This window comes from Lissotriton vulgaris, chromosome 3_1, assembly GCF_964263255.1.
Source record: "Lissotriton vulgaris chromosome 3_1, aLisVul1.2, whole genome shotgun sequence".
In the NCBI taxonomy this organism is placed as follows: domain Eukaryota; kingdom Metazoa; phylum Chordata; class Amphibia; order Caudata; family Salamandridae; genus Lissotriton; species Lissotriton vulgaris.
In genome coordinates, this window is record NC_141689.1 from 901,486,881 (window position 1) to 901,506,847 (window position 19,967).

Here is a 19,967-nt window from a genome sequence, read left to right on the forward strand (position 1 = left end):
TTGTTCCTTTCCCGCTCACGAGCTCCTCAGATTGCCAATGTGTTTAGCTCCTCCACCCCACTGGTTTAGAATGTGAAACAAAAATCAGACTGAGACCTCTTGTATGCTATATTAGCTGCTTAGTGTTATTTAACTCAGTGGTACCCCTTTTATCAACCTCGGGAGGATGACAGGATTTGTAGACCTGCTGGGATTTGAATCTTTGTGCATGAGGTCAAACACAGATTGCTGTAGCAGATGAATTTGTCTAGCGAACCATCAGACCCACAGACACCTCTAGAGGCCATGGGGCAGAATATGCCTGCAGAGACAGTGGCAGTGTGACTCCTATCCCTCTGTCATTGTCTTTCTGAACACACTAGCCTGCTACCTCCCAAATGGAACATATAGAGTACATGAATGCTTCCAACCGCCTACATGTGGGTCACAAAGTGTTAAAGTAGGCATCAGCTATACTTTTGGGGTTCTTTGGTAATATGGCCCATGGTAATATTAGGTAATGGAATACATTGTGAGAGTGGTAGATTCGTTGATAGAATAGATGGGTTTGCTCCAACTAACTCTCAACTCAAATATATCATGTGACCATAATGCCACTGCTACAATATTACCACAATAAATATCGTGGACAAAAAAATGCGATTTAAATATTGTATTGTAACTGCATTTATATAGCGCTTACTACCCCTGACGAGGCGTCGAAGCGCTTTTTCGGTGAGTAGCACGCTACTTCGGGACCGATAGAGGATTAGTGTTGAATTAGTACAGTGAAACATGCAAGTAAATTTTAAGTGGTGGACAGGTTAGTCAGTAATTTGGAATCGGAAGAATATCAAAAGGATAGAAGTGGAAAAAAAAGGTTTGTATTTATAAAGCACTTGTTACCCCTGATGGGGTGTTGAAGCACGCTACTCTGGAAACCCATAAAGGATTAGTGCTGAATTAGTATGGTGAAATATGAAAGTAATTTGAGTGGTGGATATTAGTCAGTTGTTTGGAGTGAGAAGGGTAGCGGAGGGATAAAAGGGAAGAAAGGTTTGCATTCATGTAGCACCTGTTACCCCTGATGGGTGTTATATGTTTTGAACTCTCTTACAGTAATATCAACATTTAAAATATACTTTATTATTGGTTTTTATTATGCCTTTTTATTTTAATGTATTTATTAAATTAATTATATTATTCTTAAATTAATGTTTAAATATAATTAAATAATATTCCATTAATGTATAATTTATTATATGGTTGTTGGGTTTATTGGGGGATTGGATGGGTAGTTAAAAAAAAGAATATATCAATTAACATTAATTGATTATTTTTGTTATATATTTGTTTATTTTATTAAGTTTTAAAAATGTTGATTACATTTTGGGTTGCAGATTTTATTGTGGGATTGGGTGGGTAGTACTTTTCCTAAATATATATTCATGTTAATCTGATTAATTTGTTATTTTGTATTGTAATTTATTTATTGGTTTAATAATTATTTAATATATTTGAATATTGGGTTGTGTGGGTTATTGGGGGATTGCGTGGGTAGTGTTTAAATGAAATACATACATTAATATACATTGATTATTGTATCATGTAATACTAATTATTTAATTGTAAAATGTTTTTTATATATATATGTTTAAGTTATGAAAATATTTGGTTTTTTTCTGGATTGAAGTATGCTGGGGTGTGGGTCTCCATTGTTATTATAGAGTGTATACTAATGAGCATTGCTTGTTCAATATGGTGAATATTGAAAGTCTAATATTGTTTTTTATTTATTTTTGATGTATTATTTTTTAAACTGCCTAGGAATATGGGGTATATTAGGAGAGTGCACAGGTATTTATAAACACTTACATTATAACAAGATAAAATCTAAAAACATTTCTTATCATAACAGATTTTATTAACTTTTTTATGTTGAGTGTTTTGTGGTGGGTGGGGTTGAGCTTTTTATTTTAAATTTATTTTAAGAAATTGAACTTAAGTGTCTTATTCTTGTACAAATGTAAACTGATATATATATATATATATATTCACTGAAAAAACCATAGGTTATAGACCATATATAGTTAGGAATTAGCATTTACAAAACCTTGAAAATTCACTGAAAAAACCATAGGTTATAGACCATATATAGTTAGGAATTAGCATTTACAAAACCTTATTTTACTCACACAAAACCATTGAAATTCGCATATATAGTTAGTTGTACTAACTATTGCGCACCCGCAATCCACTGCTGATCATGTCACATATTACATCATTCATGACATGGTCAGTGACATCACTGATGACATCACTGATGACATCTCAAATGACATCACTGATGACATCACTGATGACATCTCAAATGACATCACTGATGACATCACTGATGACATCTCATTTGACATTACTGATCACATCACTGATGACATCATTCATGTGAATATACGATGAACCTCTTCAGACTCTAATATAAACTTAGATACACTCAGTGTAAACAGACACTCACAGACTGTCACTCATCCATGGAGTTACTCACACACCTAGTCAGTCATGCAAAGAATCAATCACACCTCCATTTCCTCAACTATACAGTTATACACACCTTACTTATTCAAACATATACGAACACATATTTACTCTCTTTTACAATCCCTGATACAAGTTCGCAATGATCCATACAGCCACTCACACATTCACTGGCTCTTATGCACAGTTATTTATATATGTCAACTCTCACATGTACTGTGTTTTACATATGTACTTACTTTGACATGTAGCACTGAGATATCCATTCACTCACCAATACACTCATGCACACAGTCAACCGCCCATACAGCTGTTTCCACATGCACTTTTGAACCCATACATCTAGTGAATCAACTGCTCACACATCTATGCACAGAGTCATACACCTCCCAGCCACCCAAACACACACTCAGTCTCCCATACAAATACTTGGGCAACCAATCAATAACCCATATAGTTACTCATATAGCTACTGATCAACACATGCAGCAGTTTACAGAACAACAGACATAATGATGCACAAATTAAGACAGTTTAGTCACTAACCCATGCACTCAGTGAGACACATTTAATCACTCACTCATACAGTCAGTCATGCACCTACTAGATCCTTCATCCAGACACTTATACATCCACTCATTCTTCAATATGTAGGACATATTTTAACTTTACAGAAACATACAGTCCCTGGATGTTGTCATCAGTGATGTCATCAGTGATGTCATTTGAGATGTCATCAGTGATGTCATCAGTGATGTCACTGACCATGTCATGAATGATGTAATATGTGACATGATCAGCAGTGGATTGCGGGTGCGCGATATATAGTTAGTGCAACTAACTATATATGCGAATTTCAATGGTTTTGTGTGAGTAAAATAAGGTTTTGTAAATGCTAATTCCTAACTATATATGGTCTATAACCTATGGTTTTTTCAGTGAATTTTCAAGGTTTTGTAAATGCTAATTCCTAACTATATATGGTCTATAACCTATGGTTTTTTCAGTGAATTTCAATGGTTTTTTAATAGCAAATATCAAAAGCTGTAAAATGTATTCTTCTTTTAAAGGAAAAATATATGTTATATGTGTTTAATATAATTTTTTTATGTATATAATTTTTTGAGGGAACGAATTTATCAACTATCATGCTGAAGAAGAGTGTGGGGAAAAAAAAACAAAGAGGAGGACTAAGAGGAAAGAACAATCAGTTCAAAAATACAATTGCTTTAAAGCATGAAGTGCTTTTCCACACATTTACATTTAAATAACCCATATTAGAACATACAAAATATCTACAGAGGAGACGGTGTACATTGAATTTTAGACTCTTCATTGGTACCTACATGTTGGTACTTACATCACCCACACAACACAACAGCTCTATTCAGAGCTACCCTACCTCAAAGCACTCTAAAATATTATTTTACTATTTCCCTTGGTTTTCCCCTTGTTACGCTTTCCGGAACGCTACCCGGTGCGCGGACCGGGCGCTAACCGTGCGAAAATTTGGGAAAAAAAGTTGTTTTTTTTTTACATATATGGGCCTCCTCAGCCACCCTCAGAAAACCTAGGGGGTCAGGATATGTCTCCCGTGCCCCCTTATACCCATTCCCAACATTGTTTATCCTCCATCTTGTGACTAAATTCATCCGAAACACAAGATGGCGGATTCCCGTTACGCTACCGGTGAGCTACCCGGTTCGCGTACCGGGTAGCGCTTCCACCGCGAAAAATCGAAAAAAAATTTATTTTATTTTTTTGCTCCGCGTGGCCCTTTAATAGCCCCCACATCAATCCTAGGGGGTCAGGAGGGGTCTACCTTGCCCCCTTTCATTCATTTCCCCCTTCGTTTATTTCCACCTCTTGTCTCTCGATCCTACCGAGAGACAAGATGGCGGCCGCTCCGGACTGTTTAGAATGTTGACAGTCACCGGAGAGCCAATCCGCTTCTCCTTGCGAAGTTCCGTTACGCGTCTGGTACGCGAACCGGGGCGCTAACCGGGACGCCGTCACAGATATATATATTTTTTTGAACGTTAATTTCTCAAAATCCACTGGAGCACATATCTTGAGACCTAGCAAAGGCACATCGGGCAAACAGTCTCTACAATTTTGCCAAGTTTTGTGGAAATCCATTCAGCCGTTCGAGCTAAAAGTGAGTCCAACCGCCCTATCGAAAACTCAATGTTAAAAACACGTTTTGGGACCCCTCTTTTTTCTCGGCCCCCGCTTGACGAAACCCCCCCCAAACTTTCAGGGGACGCTCAGAAACAAAATGTGCCATGTTCCTGAAAATTTCAGCCAATTCCGTCCATCAACGCCAAAGTTATTCAACATAGAATTTTCAGAAATCCCTATTCAAAAAAATCCTAACTATATATACCTACTGGCGACCGCCAGTAGGTAATATATGCCATTTCTATGGCAAAATGAAACCCCTCATTTTGTTCCTTTTCAAATTAAATGTATTAAGTGTTACCACTTTATTCCAATCAAGATGACTTCAGGTGTGCCATACTTTTGTCATAAGTAAGACTGTTAGCGTTCTAGTTGTTCTTTAGAACACTCTGGGACATTCTGTCATTGGGCTATAGTTGGGCTACATCTGGCTGATATTTGGGCTACATTTGGGCTCTTTTGTCTCTGGTGGCCATCTTGGGAGACTGCATATCAGAATTTTTTTTTAATGAAATATAAGAGGATTTGAGAAGTCACTCAAAATGTGCCCTAATTTTTCTTTCTTCAGCACTAATCATAATTTCTATGGCAAAATGAACCCCCTCATTTTGTTCCTTTGCAAATTAAATGTTTTAAGTGTTAACACTTTATTTCAATCAAGATGACTTCAGGTGTGCCATACTTTTGTCATAAGTAAGACTGTTAGCGCTCTAGTTGTTCTTTAGAACACTCTGGGACAGTCACTGGGCTATAGTTGGGCTACATCTGGCTGATATTTGGGCTACATTTGTTTTTTTTTGTCTCTGGTTGCATCTTTGGGCTACATTGGGCTACATTTGGGCTCTAACATATATGTAGCCCAATATATATTTTTCAAAGTAAATTTTCGTAAAAACCACTGGAGCATATATCTTGAGACATAGCAAAGGCACATCGGGCTACCAGTCCCTACAATTTTGCCAAGTTTTGTGGAAATCCATTCAGCCGTTCGAGCTAAAAGTGAGTCCAACCGCCCTATCGAAAACTCAATGTTAAAAACACGTTTTGGGACCCCTCTTTTTTCTCGGCCCCCGCTTGACGAAACCCCCCCCAAACTTTCAGGGGACGCTCAGAAACAAAATGTGCCATGTTCCTGAAAATTTCAGCCAATTCCGTCCATCAACGCCAAAGTTATTCAACATAGAATTTTCAGAAATCCCTATTCAAAAAAATCCTAACTATATATACCTACTGGCGACCGCCAGTAGGTAATATATGCCATTTCTATGGCAAAATGAAACCCCTCATTTTGTTCCTTTTCAAATTAAATGTATTAAGTGTTACCACTTTATTCCAATCAAGATGACTTCAGGTGTGCCATACTTTTGTCATAAGTAAGACTGTTAGCGTTCTAGTTGTTCTTTAGAACACTCTGGGACATTCTGTCATTGGGCTATAGTTGGGCTACATCTGGCTGATATTTGGGCTACATTTGGGCTCTTTTGTCTCTGGTGGCCATCTTGGGAGACTGCATATCAGAATTTTTTTTTAATGAAATATAAGAGCTCAAAATGTGCCCTAATTTTTCTTTCTTCAGCACTAATCATAATTTCTATGGCAAAATGAACCCCCTCATTTTGTTCCTTTGCAAATTAAATGTTTTAAGTGTTAACACTTTATTCCAATCAAGATGACTTCAGGTGTGCCATACTTTTGTCATAAGTAAGACTGTTAGCGCTCTAGTTGTTCTTTAGAACACTCTGGGACAGTCACTGGGCTATAGTTGGGCTACATCTGGCTGATATTTGGGCTACATTTGTTTTTTTTTGTCTCTGGTTGCATCTTTGGGCTACATTGGGCTACATTTGGGCTCTAACATATATGTAGCCCAATATATATTTTTCAAAGCAAATTTTCGTAAAAACCACTGGAGCATATATCTTGAGACATAGCAAAGGCACATCGGGCTACCAGTCCCTACAATTTTGCCAAGTTTTGTGGAAATCCATTCAGCCGTTCGAGCTAAAAGTGAGTCCAACCGCCCTATGGAAAACTCAATGTTAAAAACACGTTTTGGGACCCCCCTTTTGTCTCGGCCCCCGCTTGACGAAACCCCCCCAAACTTTCAGGGGATGCTCAGAAACAAAATGTGCCATTTTCCTGAAAATTTCAGCCAATTCCGTCTATCAACGTCAAAGTTATTCAACATAGAATTTTCAGAAATCCCTATTCAAAAAAATCCTAACTATATATACCTACTGGCGACCGCCAGTAGGTAATATATATATATATATATATATATATATATATATATATATATATATATATATATATATATATATATATACATGATTTTTATATTGAGAATTGTGGTGCAAAAGTTCCACAGTGCTAGTTGGATTGAAGTTAGTATAGTAAATCTGAGCCTCCCCTATAAATGCACTTTCACCAATAGTAAATCTGCACCACAACCTCAATATCTCCACTAATATATTCACATACCATGTTTGGTAGACTGGAGTTAGAAAAGTACATTTTACCCACCCACCAATGTAAGCACTTTCCCCAGTGTTTGTTATATTTGAATTAGAATAGTAAATAATAAAATAATATTATCCCCACCGCAGTATTCGCTCTCCTTTTTGTTTGTTAGACTGGAGTTACAATATTAAATATTACCCCACTCAGGTATGCACGTTCCACCATAGTTATTAAACTGTTGCTAGAATACTAACATTAACCCCCAAAATGTATGTACTTTCCCAATGTTTGTAAGATGGCGGTTAGAACAGAGTAAGTGTTTTTTTTAAATAATTGCAGATTGGAGTTAAGTTACTACATGGCATTTTATATTTGAAGATTTGTAAAGATATTTTGAGCATATAAAATTATATATTTTGTACAATATCTTGTTTTTTTATTTTATTTTATACTGTATTGGTTTTTAAAAATTGTTTACTTTTCAAAAAAGTATACTTTTTGTTGTATTTTTTCAAACATTTTGTCTCCTGTTTGAAGAAATATAAAATCTGCTCCTATATTCTTCAAATAAATATATAATTATATGTGTTTTATGGTTTAGCTTTAATAAAAATTAATATTGTTATATGTAAAAAAATATACACATATATATATATGTTTGTGTAAGCGTGGTTGTAAATAACTTTCCAAGTATGGTACATTTATTGTGATTGAAATTTAAATATTAAATTAAACTCGTATTGTAGATTGTGCAACGTAATTAACTGGGTGTAAAGATGTCTTATGTACGATAAATAGAAAGTATAACACTGTATAATACACTGGCTATGGAGGATTTGTAGGGACCATTCTGAATTTATGCTTCACTCTTGCAGAAATTATTGGATACATTTTATGAAAAAACATTCAGTTCCCACCCATTCCTTCAGTCATTTTGTCTTTGCAGTAATATGTTATTAATGTCAACAACAATTAGAAGTATCAGCGGTGCATTATGACCACCCAGTGAAAATAGGAATTTCTCACTGATGTTGTCTATTGCAGTTCTTACTCCTTTCAATGATATATAAAATTACTAAAGAGCCTGAAGCTGTTTATGGAGATGGAGATGGACATGCACGCTGCAGCCTAGTTACCTAGTTACCTTTACTTCCAGATTTATCTAGGATATAGTAAATATTATAGAAGTCCTCAGTTGACAAGTCCCATTAGGGCTGATCACTGCATGTTCTATGTGGAACAAGACTAAATGCCCTTGAAAAGTAATACATACTTCAAATCCACACCAGGTAGTCAGAAGAATATCTTGATGCATGATTCCGGACAGGGTTCTGATCTCAGCATTGATGTTTTGACTTGCTTGTTAATTTCACAACCGCACACTGGTCCATGAGTTTGAAATTCACATGATGTGGACATCATATTAATGGGAGGTAGAAGAGGGGGGAGAACTGTGATAGAGGTCTCTAGGCCACTTGTAACAGTGCCACAAATTCCAACTACTTTGGAATCAAACAATGCTACAAGGTTCCCTACGTGTTGTTGGGTTCTGCATATGATATTTTTCAGGGATTCTGGACTGTAAATTTACAAGAAATATGTGCCATTCCCTTCAATTTTACAGTAGTATTTTTAATTTTCCTTTGCGGGTCTTCTGCAGTGTGTTTTATCAGCACTGACATTCCAAATTCCAGCATTTCCTTTTCAGTTTGGCAATGTGAAAGTAGTACTATTTGTTGTTCATGATGGACTTTGTGCAAGACATTTCTTTTTGAGGGAAGAACATTCACATTATTTCTTCTTAGTAATTGTTATATTATTCAAGGTAGATTGTAATGGGCTTGTTTGGAAAGACTAGAAAATCCCAACAAAAGGAAGTACCAATGATTTGATTATTATTTGATAGCGCAATATGATTTGTGTAAGACCACCTATGAGAATGAAACATGATCTACAAGGAAAGTAATAAGAGAGTTGGAACTGATATCAACTACTAGGATATCCCTGTCTAGCTGTCATTAGAGCCTGATAGGAAACTCTCATTCATTCCTATGGATTTCATGTAAGATTTGTGCTTCCCCAAAAAAAATGCATAGGATGATTGTTTGCAGGTATTTGATTTGCAGCAGAAAACATTGATTAGGTCCTCTAAGCTAGTTATGTGCTGTGGTCTTGCATGCAGTTTACTGTTGACAATATGAAAGTCAGCTTTTTGTACTGTCTGAAGGGCATATAGTTAGACTGTGGATCAGATTGCATGTCACTCTGAATGTTATAAATGAATAGTCAGACCATAACTGGGGTGGCATCTCTATACTTGTTATTTTGATTATGTCAGAAAATATTTGTTCCAGAACATGTGCTGACTACAGCACAGATGCTCTATCAGTCAAACTACTCATCTTCTCCTCGCTTGGGCTGTCAATGAACGTCAATTGATTACACGTGCTGTATACTAAGATGCTGTGGTTCACAGTTTGCAGATCTAGTTCCACCTTCAGGAGTTCACCCAGGAACCTGCCTCAGTGATTCTGTGAGCAATACTTGCAGGATCCTCTAAAGGTATTTTAGAGCCAGATGCAAGGTACATTTTTTCTCAACCTGTCCAGTGCAGGTTTACTTTAGGAAATAGTTGATTGAATACTTCAAAAGCTGGCAAGGTGGCTAAATAAGTTATATGCTTGCTACTGACAACTGTGCAATACATGCAGATTATGAGTTTGTATCCCAGAAGGGTGAAATCAACTTTTTTCCTTACACGGTCAATAAGCTAAACACCATTAAATTAAGTAATAATAACATCTGTTATATACCTTGGCATTAAATGTGATCTACAGTTTAAGCTGTTCTTTTATATAGTGCTCAGATCATTCAGGGGTACTTAAGAGTGCTCTTTCAATAAATATACAGCAAATATTAGACAAATAGTGCATTTAGACACATTTCGAAATAACATTGGTAGGACTCAATGACCCCCTTTTAGAAGGTGGGGCATTGAAGGTCCTGCCCACAAGGTGTTTAGTACAAATGGTTCTGTTGGAGGCACAAAAAGCCTTTGTAGGCTTTAAAACGGCTTCATAAGTAGCTTTTTTAATACTCTCCCGATGCATTTTTGGGAAATAGAGGTTGAAAGCTATGCGTTGTTGTCTATAATATTACTGCAATAATATATCTTTTTAATGCCATTTTATTGTTACATTACTGCCAAGCAGGCACACGTTAAGTATGACACTTTCAGCCAGTCCTGCCTTTGCTGCCACCCTCACATTGCACTCTGGGAATTGTAGTTTTGATTTTATCTTTACAAGTAGGGTCCTAAAAATTCCAGCATGCAAAGTGCTGTTGACAACAAGCTAGGACAGTGTCAATCGCAAACAAGACATGTCTACTTGAGTTATGTGAAAAGCAGACATAATAAAAGCTTGCAATTTACTCTTTTAGTTAGAACACAGAAGATTAATTTGACAACTATACAAAGTAGTTTACATCCTGTAAATAATAAAGTTCTATATTTGTTGAGCTGTATAAGTAATATGAAAAGTATTCAGCTGCTGGGAACAAATTTAAATGTTGTATTCATTAAGTGATACTAGTACAGTCTGCACTCTTTTTCTCCCTGCTATGACGTCCTGTGGCATTTTTTCTCCTTTTAATGCAGTATCACTACTTTCTAAGAACAGACAGAATTCCAAAATACAATAAAACATGTCATATATTTAATTTAGAAGTAATAAAAAATATAAAAATTAAATATATTTTATAAATCCAATAACTGTTAATACTTTAACACTCCCTCACAATGTTTCTATTTTTAGTACATTTGGGGCCAGATGTATGTTCCGCAAATTTGCGACTCGCATATGCGACTCGTAAATTGGGATGCACAACAGTGCCTCATGCATATTAATGAGGCTGTCGCAATTTGCGACCCCATTGGGAATGGCTGACACTCCCAGGGATGGTGGCCTGCTGGCGTCAGCAGACCACCATGTCTTGGACTGCTTTTAAATTTTAAATAAAGCAGATTTTTTTTTAAATGCAGTTGTTTTCCGTAAAGGAAAACGGGATGAATTTAAAAATAAAAATGAAACTTTTCAGTTAAATTTTTTAAGGGTAGGCAGTGGTCTCTGGGACCACTGCCTGCCCTTAAAAAATATTTTGAGAGCCACTCAAAAAGGAGAAGGGGTTCCCTGGGGACCCATTCCCATTTGCAAGTGGGTAAACTGCAACTGTTTTGCGACCGCAATTGCATGTGCAAACAGTCATACATAGCTTAAGGAGTTGGCTATTAGGAAGGGCCGCCCTTGGAACGCCCCTTCCTAATAGCGAGTCACTAATCCGATTTTGCGAGTCGCAAATTCATTTGGAAAATAAGATCAGTACATAGGCCACAGGTTTTTGCGGGCGCAAACGGGTCTAAAACCCATTTGCGCCCACAGAAAACCTTAGTACATCTGGCCCTTTATCCCCTTCTTTTCCTCCCTCTATCTTTTCAGATGTCTTTATTTTGTTTCCACCTCCTTACCTATTTGAATCCTCCTCTTCAATGGAGATACAAATAATGATGGTTATCATTCAACACCACATTAAAATCAAAATTCAACGTATACTGATCAAACTGTTTTACTTAAGCATTTCACAATTTCCATACCTTGCCTCCTTCAGATTCCTTAATGACTATGTACGGTTCCGCACACTCTCCAATTTCCCCTTGTTGAAGAACTTTTTCTATCTATAAAAGAGACAATATATGATAACACTTTAAACACTTGGCCAAAAACTTTGTATAGGTGACACATGCTAAATATTATTATCTCATTATCATTGGATTAGCAACTAAACAATTGAGAAATACAGATATAAAGTATATCAAAGTCCCTTTATATAGTACTTCCCTTCTTGCCTTTCCAAAATGAGAAATGCAATGATGTGCTGATCCAGAAAGAAAGCTTTGGCTGCGTAAGTGTATGTAGATGCATAGAGGAGATTTATAACTGATCACAAAATCAGCAAGCACACATATATTTTAGTTGCCTAGGAATTTCCAAACATCAAGGGAATAATGTATGTTATATACATTTCCGGGATATGCCTATATTTCTATCCCTTTGTATGTGTAAAATGTGCTCTGCAGAGAAACCTTCTGAGATGGCAATCTCTTTAGGGTAGTCACTTGTGCTTTACAAAAAAAATGAATAAATAAATAAAATACATTCTTTCCTTTTTCTTGTAAAAGTTAGTTTCCATTAAAAGAGCATACTTTTCACAAGATTACTGCCATGCTCACACCTAGTTCATTCGAGTGTAAGCTTGAAAGTGTGGACCACCAAACAGGGAAAACAACTGATACGTTTCTCTGTTACTATTAAAAATACAGAAAATATGCAAATATAGTGGAAACTCTGCAGGCCTATTCACAAACTGCATTTTGTAGTACTTTTAGTAGTACTAATAAAGAACTACAAAATGCTATTCACAAACCGAAAAGAAATCTCCACCTTTCCTATCTTTTTTATGGGGTGATACTCACACATGTAAGTTTACTACTTAGCAGTAAATGTGGATGAAAAAAGAGGGATATTTACTAAGTGAGAGGAGTTTAGGGACGAGTAAGCCGGGGAAGGATATGCACCCTCCACAAAGGAGTAAGCCCATTTCTGTTGACAAACTGTACTTCTAAAGTTACTACAGCCAAAAAGGAACCCAAGTCAGCAATAAATTACTCCAGCTCAGTACTAGGGTAAATCCAGCCCCACACATGGACAACCACTGGTACTGCAACAACTTCCTTTAGAAAATATTGGAGTTAGGATCCTAAAATAAAACTACATAGAAAATAATGTTAAATTACATACAATACTTAAAATAGTAAAAAATATAAATAAATACAATTTGATATTAAAAAATATATAAACATGAAAAATACATTCTTTAATGAGAACATATTTAACTCCATTTTTGAATTTTAAATTAATTGAATTCATGTTTATTAAAATATAATTAAATTACTTTATAATTACTGCATAATTAAAACGAATTTTCTTTTTATTTTAGGGAGTTTTTTTGTGTAAATCTCAGGGAAATTAATTTAATTCAATTTAATTTATTTAAAGTAATTGAAGTGTTAGTTAAAATAGGCTTGAAAGGGCTGTAGCCTTCTTATATTTTGTTCTATACTTAAAATAAGTATATAAAATGAATTTTCTTTAATATTTTACATAATTTTTTCCCCAATTTTTTTAGCCCCCCCTCGGCTCTTACCTGTGCTGGCTGCATTTGATTACGTTCATTGCATAATTATGTAGAAGTACGCAGAAGGCAAATACGCAAGTTATGCCCAACTCTAGGCAACGTCTTACTCAGTGTGGGGAAGTGATACCAGGGCAATCTATAAAATATCTGTATTTCAACTTTGGTCATTTAGAGGGGAAACACCTGAATTTTCAATTCAGATATCTTCAACACTAAAGTGTGCAAATGAAAGAATAACCTAACCTGAAGAATGCTTAGTAGCCAAGTGATCAGTCATCCTGCGCTTTAAGTAGTTCTGTTTCCAACACGCCGTCTTCTGCAGCATTCCAACCTGGATACTATCTTCATTGAGGTCACCTGTCTCTCTTCTCATGCCTGTACTTCAGGCCTTCATTTATGTCGACTGAAGGGCCAAAGCTATTTTGCATGACTTCTATGATGACCTACATTGCGGGCCTGCTGGGTATTATGTTTGAATGCAGAAACCCTCCACAACACACAGAGTAGGTTAACAGCAGATGCCTCTTACATTATACTATCAAATCACCATATCCTACAGTACAGTCTATCACTAACACTGCTCTTATTTCTGCACTCCAAGAAATATTTCAACATTTGGACCTAAGGCATCCTTCATCACCACAGAAATTCCCACTTAGAGGTCCAGATGTGCGAATATCTGGTTGCAAAATAAGATTTTTAAGAACTGACATCTGCACTAATAGGTCAGTTGTTAAAAATCCAAGTCATAGTAGGTCGCAATCCGACCTTAATCTCATGCTCATTAATAAACCTGGGGATTAGGATACACTCTGATATTTGTTACTCTATTACTAACAACAGCATATACACCGTTAAGCCCCGGTTCCACCTATTTGTTTATTAATCTATCCTTGATGCTTATATTTATTTTGTTTTGGGGAGACACACATATCCTTTCTAATAGTCAGTAATTTTTTAAATGACAGAATATTATATCTAATACTCCTTATATCTTGTTTTCCTACAAGATCTTTGTATGTAATCTTTCATGACCATTCATCATCCAACCCCTTGAACGTTAATGAGGTAGATCCCAAATTACAACTCACTACGATTGAAGTCCATCATTTCTAGGGCAAGTAGACCGCCATGGTATTATTGTATTTGAAAATAAGAACATTCTTAAAAAAGAAAGGTTTTCCTTTTTTTGTTTGTTTTTTTCCACATTCACAAAAGGGAATGGGTCCACAAAAAGGGAACTCCTGAGGGTCAGTAACTTTTCAATGGCTTATGACAGTTATTTTGGTCCTAAACTTTTGATACGTAATGTTAGAAAAGGGGGTCTCTAGTTGGCAGGGGTAGGTACCTTTGTCCAAATAGGGATCCTTGCTTCTAGTCAGGGTAAGGGGGATATATACTTTAGATAACCCCTGCGCGCCTCCTGGGTAGCGTGGCACGAGCAGACAGACTTATCCCACAGGCAATGTAAAAAGTATTTGTAAATAAAAACCACAGTAATACAGTGATAACACCACAAATGGAAACCACACCAGTATAAAAAATACAATTTCTATATCTAAACTCAAAAAGTCCAAAAGAACAAAAATCGATCATACATGTAATAAGAATATGACTTTAAAATGTTGCAAGCAACTGGGTCCATAGAAAACTACGGATGCATAATTTTTCACAAAGTACCTGTAGATGCGTCAAAATTCACAAGGCCAAACAGCAGCAGAGATGGGAAGCGTTGAGAAACAAAGAGATGCGTCAGTTCCTGAGACCATGGGGAGGCGATGCAAGAGTTCTCCTGCACGCAGGAGAAGTGATGCTTTGACTCCAAGACGGTTCTGGTTCGCGGGTGATACAGCGGGAAAACTTGCTGTACAGGTACAATGCGTGGAAATCCGCGATGCATAGGCGATCCATGCGGCGCTGCAGCAGTTTCTTCAGCCGCGATCCCTCGATGCATCGGTTCCTGCAGCAGCGATAGGTGTTGCGTCGGTTTTGGCAGCCGTACAGCGATGCGTGGAGATTCATCTCTCACAGAGGTGCTGCGTCGTAGAAACAGCTGCAGGAAGAATGATGCATCGATTTCTTCAGTTCCTCTTTTCTTCCAGCTCCTAGCAGCAAGCACAACCTCCAGAAGCCCAGAACTGGAACAGGCACCTCCTGCAGGTCAGAACTCTCAGCAGCAGAGTTCAGCGGAGCTATGTGTGAAGTGTGTGTCCCTGAGACTTCAGAACAGGAGGCCAGTACACACAGGCCCTTGGAGATCTTCTTCAAGCAGGTTCAAAGCAAAGTTCCAGTCTTTGTCCTCTCCTTGGCAGAAATAGCAACTGCAGGCCAACTCCACACAGCACACAGCAAAGGGACAGTACTCCTCCTTACAGTTCTTCTTCTTAGCAAAGGTTCCTCTGTCCAGAAGTAATCTAAAGTTCAGGAGTTTTAGGTCTAATACTTATACCCAAAAAGGTATTTGTTCTCTTTGTGCAAGGGTCTCTGACCCCACTCCGAACCAGTTCTGTCCTCACTGATGCAGTATGACCACAGGGGTGCAAACACCATTGTGCAAGGGAGACGGGCCCTATTCAGGTGCAAGGAAATCTCCTCCCACTACTCTAAATGCACCAAACCCCATTCAGCTCAGCTCTGAGTCATCCAGGAAGGGCCAGGCACACCTCAACACCCCCAGTGGCTATCGACAGTGAATGCACATCCTCAGTCCCTATCACTCCAAAACCAGACAGTCAATACACAAACAGGCAGAGGCACACAGAATGGTTAAACAAGAAAATGCCTGCTTTCTAAAAGTGGTACTTTCAAACACACAATTTAAAAAACAACTTTACTAAAAGATGTGTTATTAAAGTCTGAGTTCAGAGAGCCTAAACTTTATTTCTCTATCTTGTCCCAATGGGAAGTTATACTTGTAAGATGTTACAAAGCATTTCCCATTCTATCCTATTACACAAAATAGCCTTTCAAAAGTGAAAAACGAAATTGGCAGTATTTCACTATCAGGACATGCCACAAACACCAGTATATGTCCAACCTTTCACGTACACTGCACCCTGCCCATGGGGGTACCTTGAGCCTAACATAGGGGTGCCTTACATGTAAGAAAAGGGAAGGTTAGGCCCTTGCAAGTGGGTGCACTTGTCAGGTCGACATAGCAGTTAACAAACTGTGCACAGACACTGCAGTGGCAGGTCTGAGAGACCTTTTCTGGGCTACTCATGAAGGTGGCACAAGCAGTGCTGCAGGCCAATTAGTATTATTTAATTTACAGGCCCTGTCACACTTAGTGCACTTTACTAAGGGCTTACCAGTAAATCAAGTATGCCAATCAGTGAAAACCAACTGTACTCACAATTTACACAGGAGGCGCTTGCCCTTTGACACTGATCAGCAGTCAGGGGCAGCCGGGATGGCTCGCGGGTGGAGGACAGGTGCGGGGGCCACAGGTGTTGGAGGGGGTGTCACGCGGGGGAGTGGGGTTTAGAAATTTACAACAAACAAAAAACTTACCTTGAGGCCAGGTCCTGCATCTTCTCTGCTACTGCTCTCCTGAGTCTGCTTCCAGGAACAGGAAGCAGGCAGCCAGGCTCCCTCCCTTAAGGCAATCACAACGCTGTAGTGCAGCGCTGTTATTGGTCTGAGCGCCGTGACACAGCGCTCGGCCAGGTACTGTAGGGGTGGGCATGTTCTTTATGCAGGCTGTAATGCAGCCTGCATGGAGAACAGAGAAGTGCACATGACTGCTTTGGGTGGCCTCAGAGGACCGACCAAACAGTCATTGCACACTTGAGTACGCAAACCACTCTGCCCCTCCCCTGCTCCATGAGCAAAGGAGCGCCGCCCACCCTCTCGCCCGCAAAGGAAACATAACATGAAAATATCTGAGAGTTATTATTGTGTTTTGCTTCCTCTTCTTGCACTGCTTGAAGGCAGTGTGGAGACGCTCTTCCACCATAGCGGAGGAGCTGCCACTATCAGCAGTGGCAAAGTGCCCAAAGCATCAAAGCCACTAAAAACGAAATTCAGCACAGCATGAAAAATACAGGGGGTAGAGGCAAAAAATCAGGGGAAACCACTCCAAAGATGCCACGTCTAATATATATGGATGGGAATAGCTAATTGGAACAGACATCTACAAAACATTCCTTCTAAATAGCATTTACTTATCCATTGACTAAACCGACTTTAGGAGTTGATAAAAAGTTACTGACTCTTAAAATTAGTTTAGTACATTGCAAAAAACGTGCAAATCAGAAAGAATGCGACTGAAAAAATGCTTGTACATCTGGCCTGTAATCCAATGAACCTGGCCATCAGGATTTACCGTGATATTGCTGACCCTATTACCAATAACAGCCTTTACACTTTTAAGCCCCTCTTCCACCTCTCCGTTTATTAATCTACTCTTGATGCTTATATTTATTTTGTTTTGGGAAGTGTTCGATTTACAGGTCTCTAGTTGGCAGAGATAGGCACCTTTGACAAATTGGGACCCTTGCGTCTAGTGAGGGCAAGGGGGTACATTCCTAAAATAACCCCTGCTACCACCCTTGGCACGAGCAGACAGGCTTATCTCAGTGGCAGTGTGTAAAGCATTTGTGCAAACATACAGTAACCCAGTGACAACACTACAGATGGACACCATACCAGTTGTATTTTAAAAATAAATATTATTTATATAGGTTTAACACAAGACCACAAACGACAAAAATCCATAATACTGTACTTCAAAAATAGTAGAATTAGCTTAGTTCTCTTTAGATATAAAATGCGACACTTTGAGTCAATGTACCTTAGGATGCGTAACGCTATACAACGAAAGTGTTGCAGGGAAGGTGATCCGTTGGTTCCTTACACGCAAGAACAGTGATGTGTTGGGTCCCTACTACTGCGTAGGGGATGCGTCAGTTCTTCTCTGCGAGGGGAGGTGATGCGTCGGTTTCTTAGTGCGCTTCCATGGCGATGCGGCCCGCAACCCCGTGATGCGATGAAGATCCGGTGCAATGAAACAAAGTTGGCGTCTTCTCTTGGATGCGGCACGATGCGTGCAGACCCGACGGCCGTGCGGTGACTCAACGATTCTTCTGTGCCACGACAGGCCCTGCGACATGCTTCCCGGTGATGCGGCGGCATCTGATGTGACGTCGATCCTCTTCTATGGTGAAGCACTTCGGCGATGATGCGACAGTTGCAGCAGCGTTGACAGGCTTCTCGGTTGATGCGGCGGTGTCTGATGCGACGTTGAACCTCTTCTCCGTCAATGCGACAACAGCGCCTGCGGCGGCGACACGCTTCTTCTTTGTGAGTCGCGCTTCCAGCTCCTTGGCAAAACGCAGTTCCTTAGAAATCCCAACACAACTGTAGGCACTTCCAAAGAACTCTTGGGGAGCTGGTGGGTAAAGTCTGTTGTCCCTGAGACTGCAGCAGGAGGCAATCTCTTTCTCAAGCACTTGGAGATCCTTCACTAGTTGATGAAAGTACACACAAAGTTCCTGTCTCCTTTCCTTGGCAGTCAAGCAACCATTGCAGGCCAATCCCCCAAACAGCACTTCAGCTTAGGGATAGTCTCTCCTCAGTCTCTCTGGTTCCTCTCCTCAGCAAAGGGTTCTTCTTGTTTCCCAAAAGTGATCTAAAGTTCTGGGGTCTGGGTCCCCCTTTTTATACACAGTTTCTCTTTGTTCTCCGAAGGCAGAGAGGCCTTTGCATAGTCCAAACCAGTTCTGGTCAATCCTGGAGCACTCTGTTTACATGACTCCTTCTTTCCTTTAACAGTGCAGGGCAGAGACATCAGACGCACCACAGGAGGTGGAGCCAACATTGTGGAGGGAAGGCACAGCCCTATTCCGGTCCCAGGTGTAACTCCTCTCACCCATCTGCATGTAGATCTCGCTATTCAGCCCTGTGCTGACTTACCCTTTCTCCTGGAATCCCCCAGCCCCTGTCACTCAAACTCCAGATAAGGAATACACAACCTATTAGAGGCAGGCCTGGATAGTTAGGCAAGAAAATACCTACTTTCTATAAGTGGTATTTTCAAACACAGAATGTTAAAACCAACTTCACTAAAAGATGCATTTTATCATTCTGAGTTCAGGCAAGCTAAACTCGAATTTCTACCTAGTTCCCTGAGTCAGTTAGAATTATAAGATGTAATAATCAAACTGCCCATTCTGGCCTATGGGGAACAGGTAGCCTTGCAATAGTGAAAAATGAAAATGGCTGTAATTCACTATTAGGACATGCCACACACATTAGGGCTTGTCCTACCTTTTACCTACAATGCACCCTGCCCATGGGCCTACCATAGGGGTGTCTGATATGAAGAAAAGGGAAGGTTTAGGGACTGGCAAGAGGGTGCACTTGCTCAGTCGGCATGGCAGTACCAGACTGCACACAGGCTCTGCACTGGCAGACCTGAGTTACACTTTTACAGGCTTCTTCTGTGGGTGGCACAACCAGTGCTGCAAGCCCACCAGCAGCATTTGGATTTACCTGCCCTGGGCACTCCTGGTGTACTGTACTAGATCTGACAGGTACACCAAACAAGCCAATTATGG

The 19,967-nt window shown here is 39.0% G+C and overlaps 1 protein-coding gene across 3 annotated transcripts in view; it reads right to left on the reverse strand.

Annotated features, from left to right (window-relative positions):
* The window catches only part of DOCK8 (dedicator of cytokinesis 8), a 719,019-nt gene that overhangs the window by 449,044 nt on the left and 250,008 nt on the right, over positions 1–19,967 (reverse strand). For all 3 annotated transcript variants that reach the window (XM_086961229.1, XM_086961230.1, XM_086961231.1), the window contains one exon: positions 11,807–11,887. In XM_086961229.1, the coding sequence (XP_086817355.1) occupies positions 11,807–11,887 (81 nt within the window). The remainder of the gene's footprint in view (positions 1–11,806; positions 11,888–19,967) is intronic.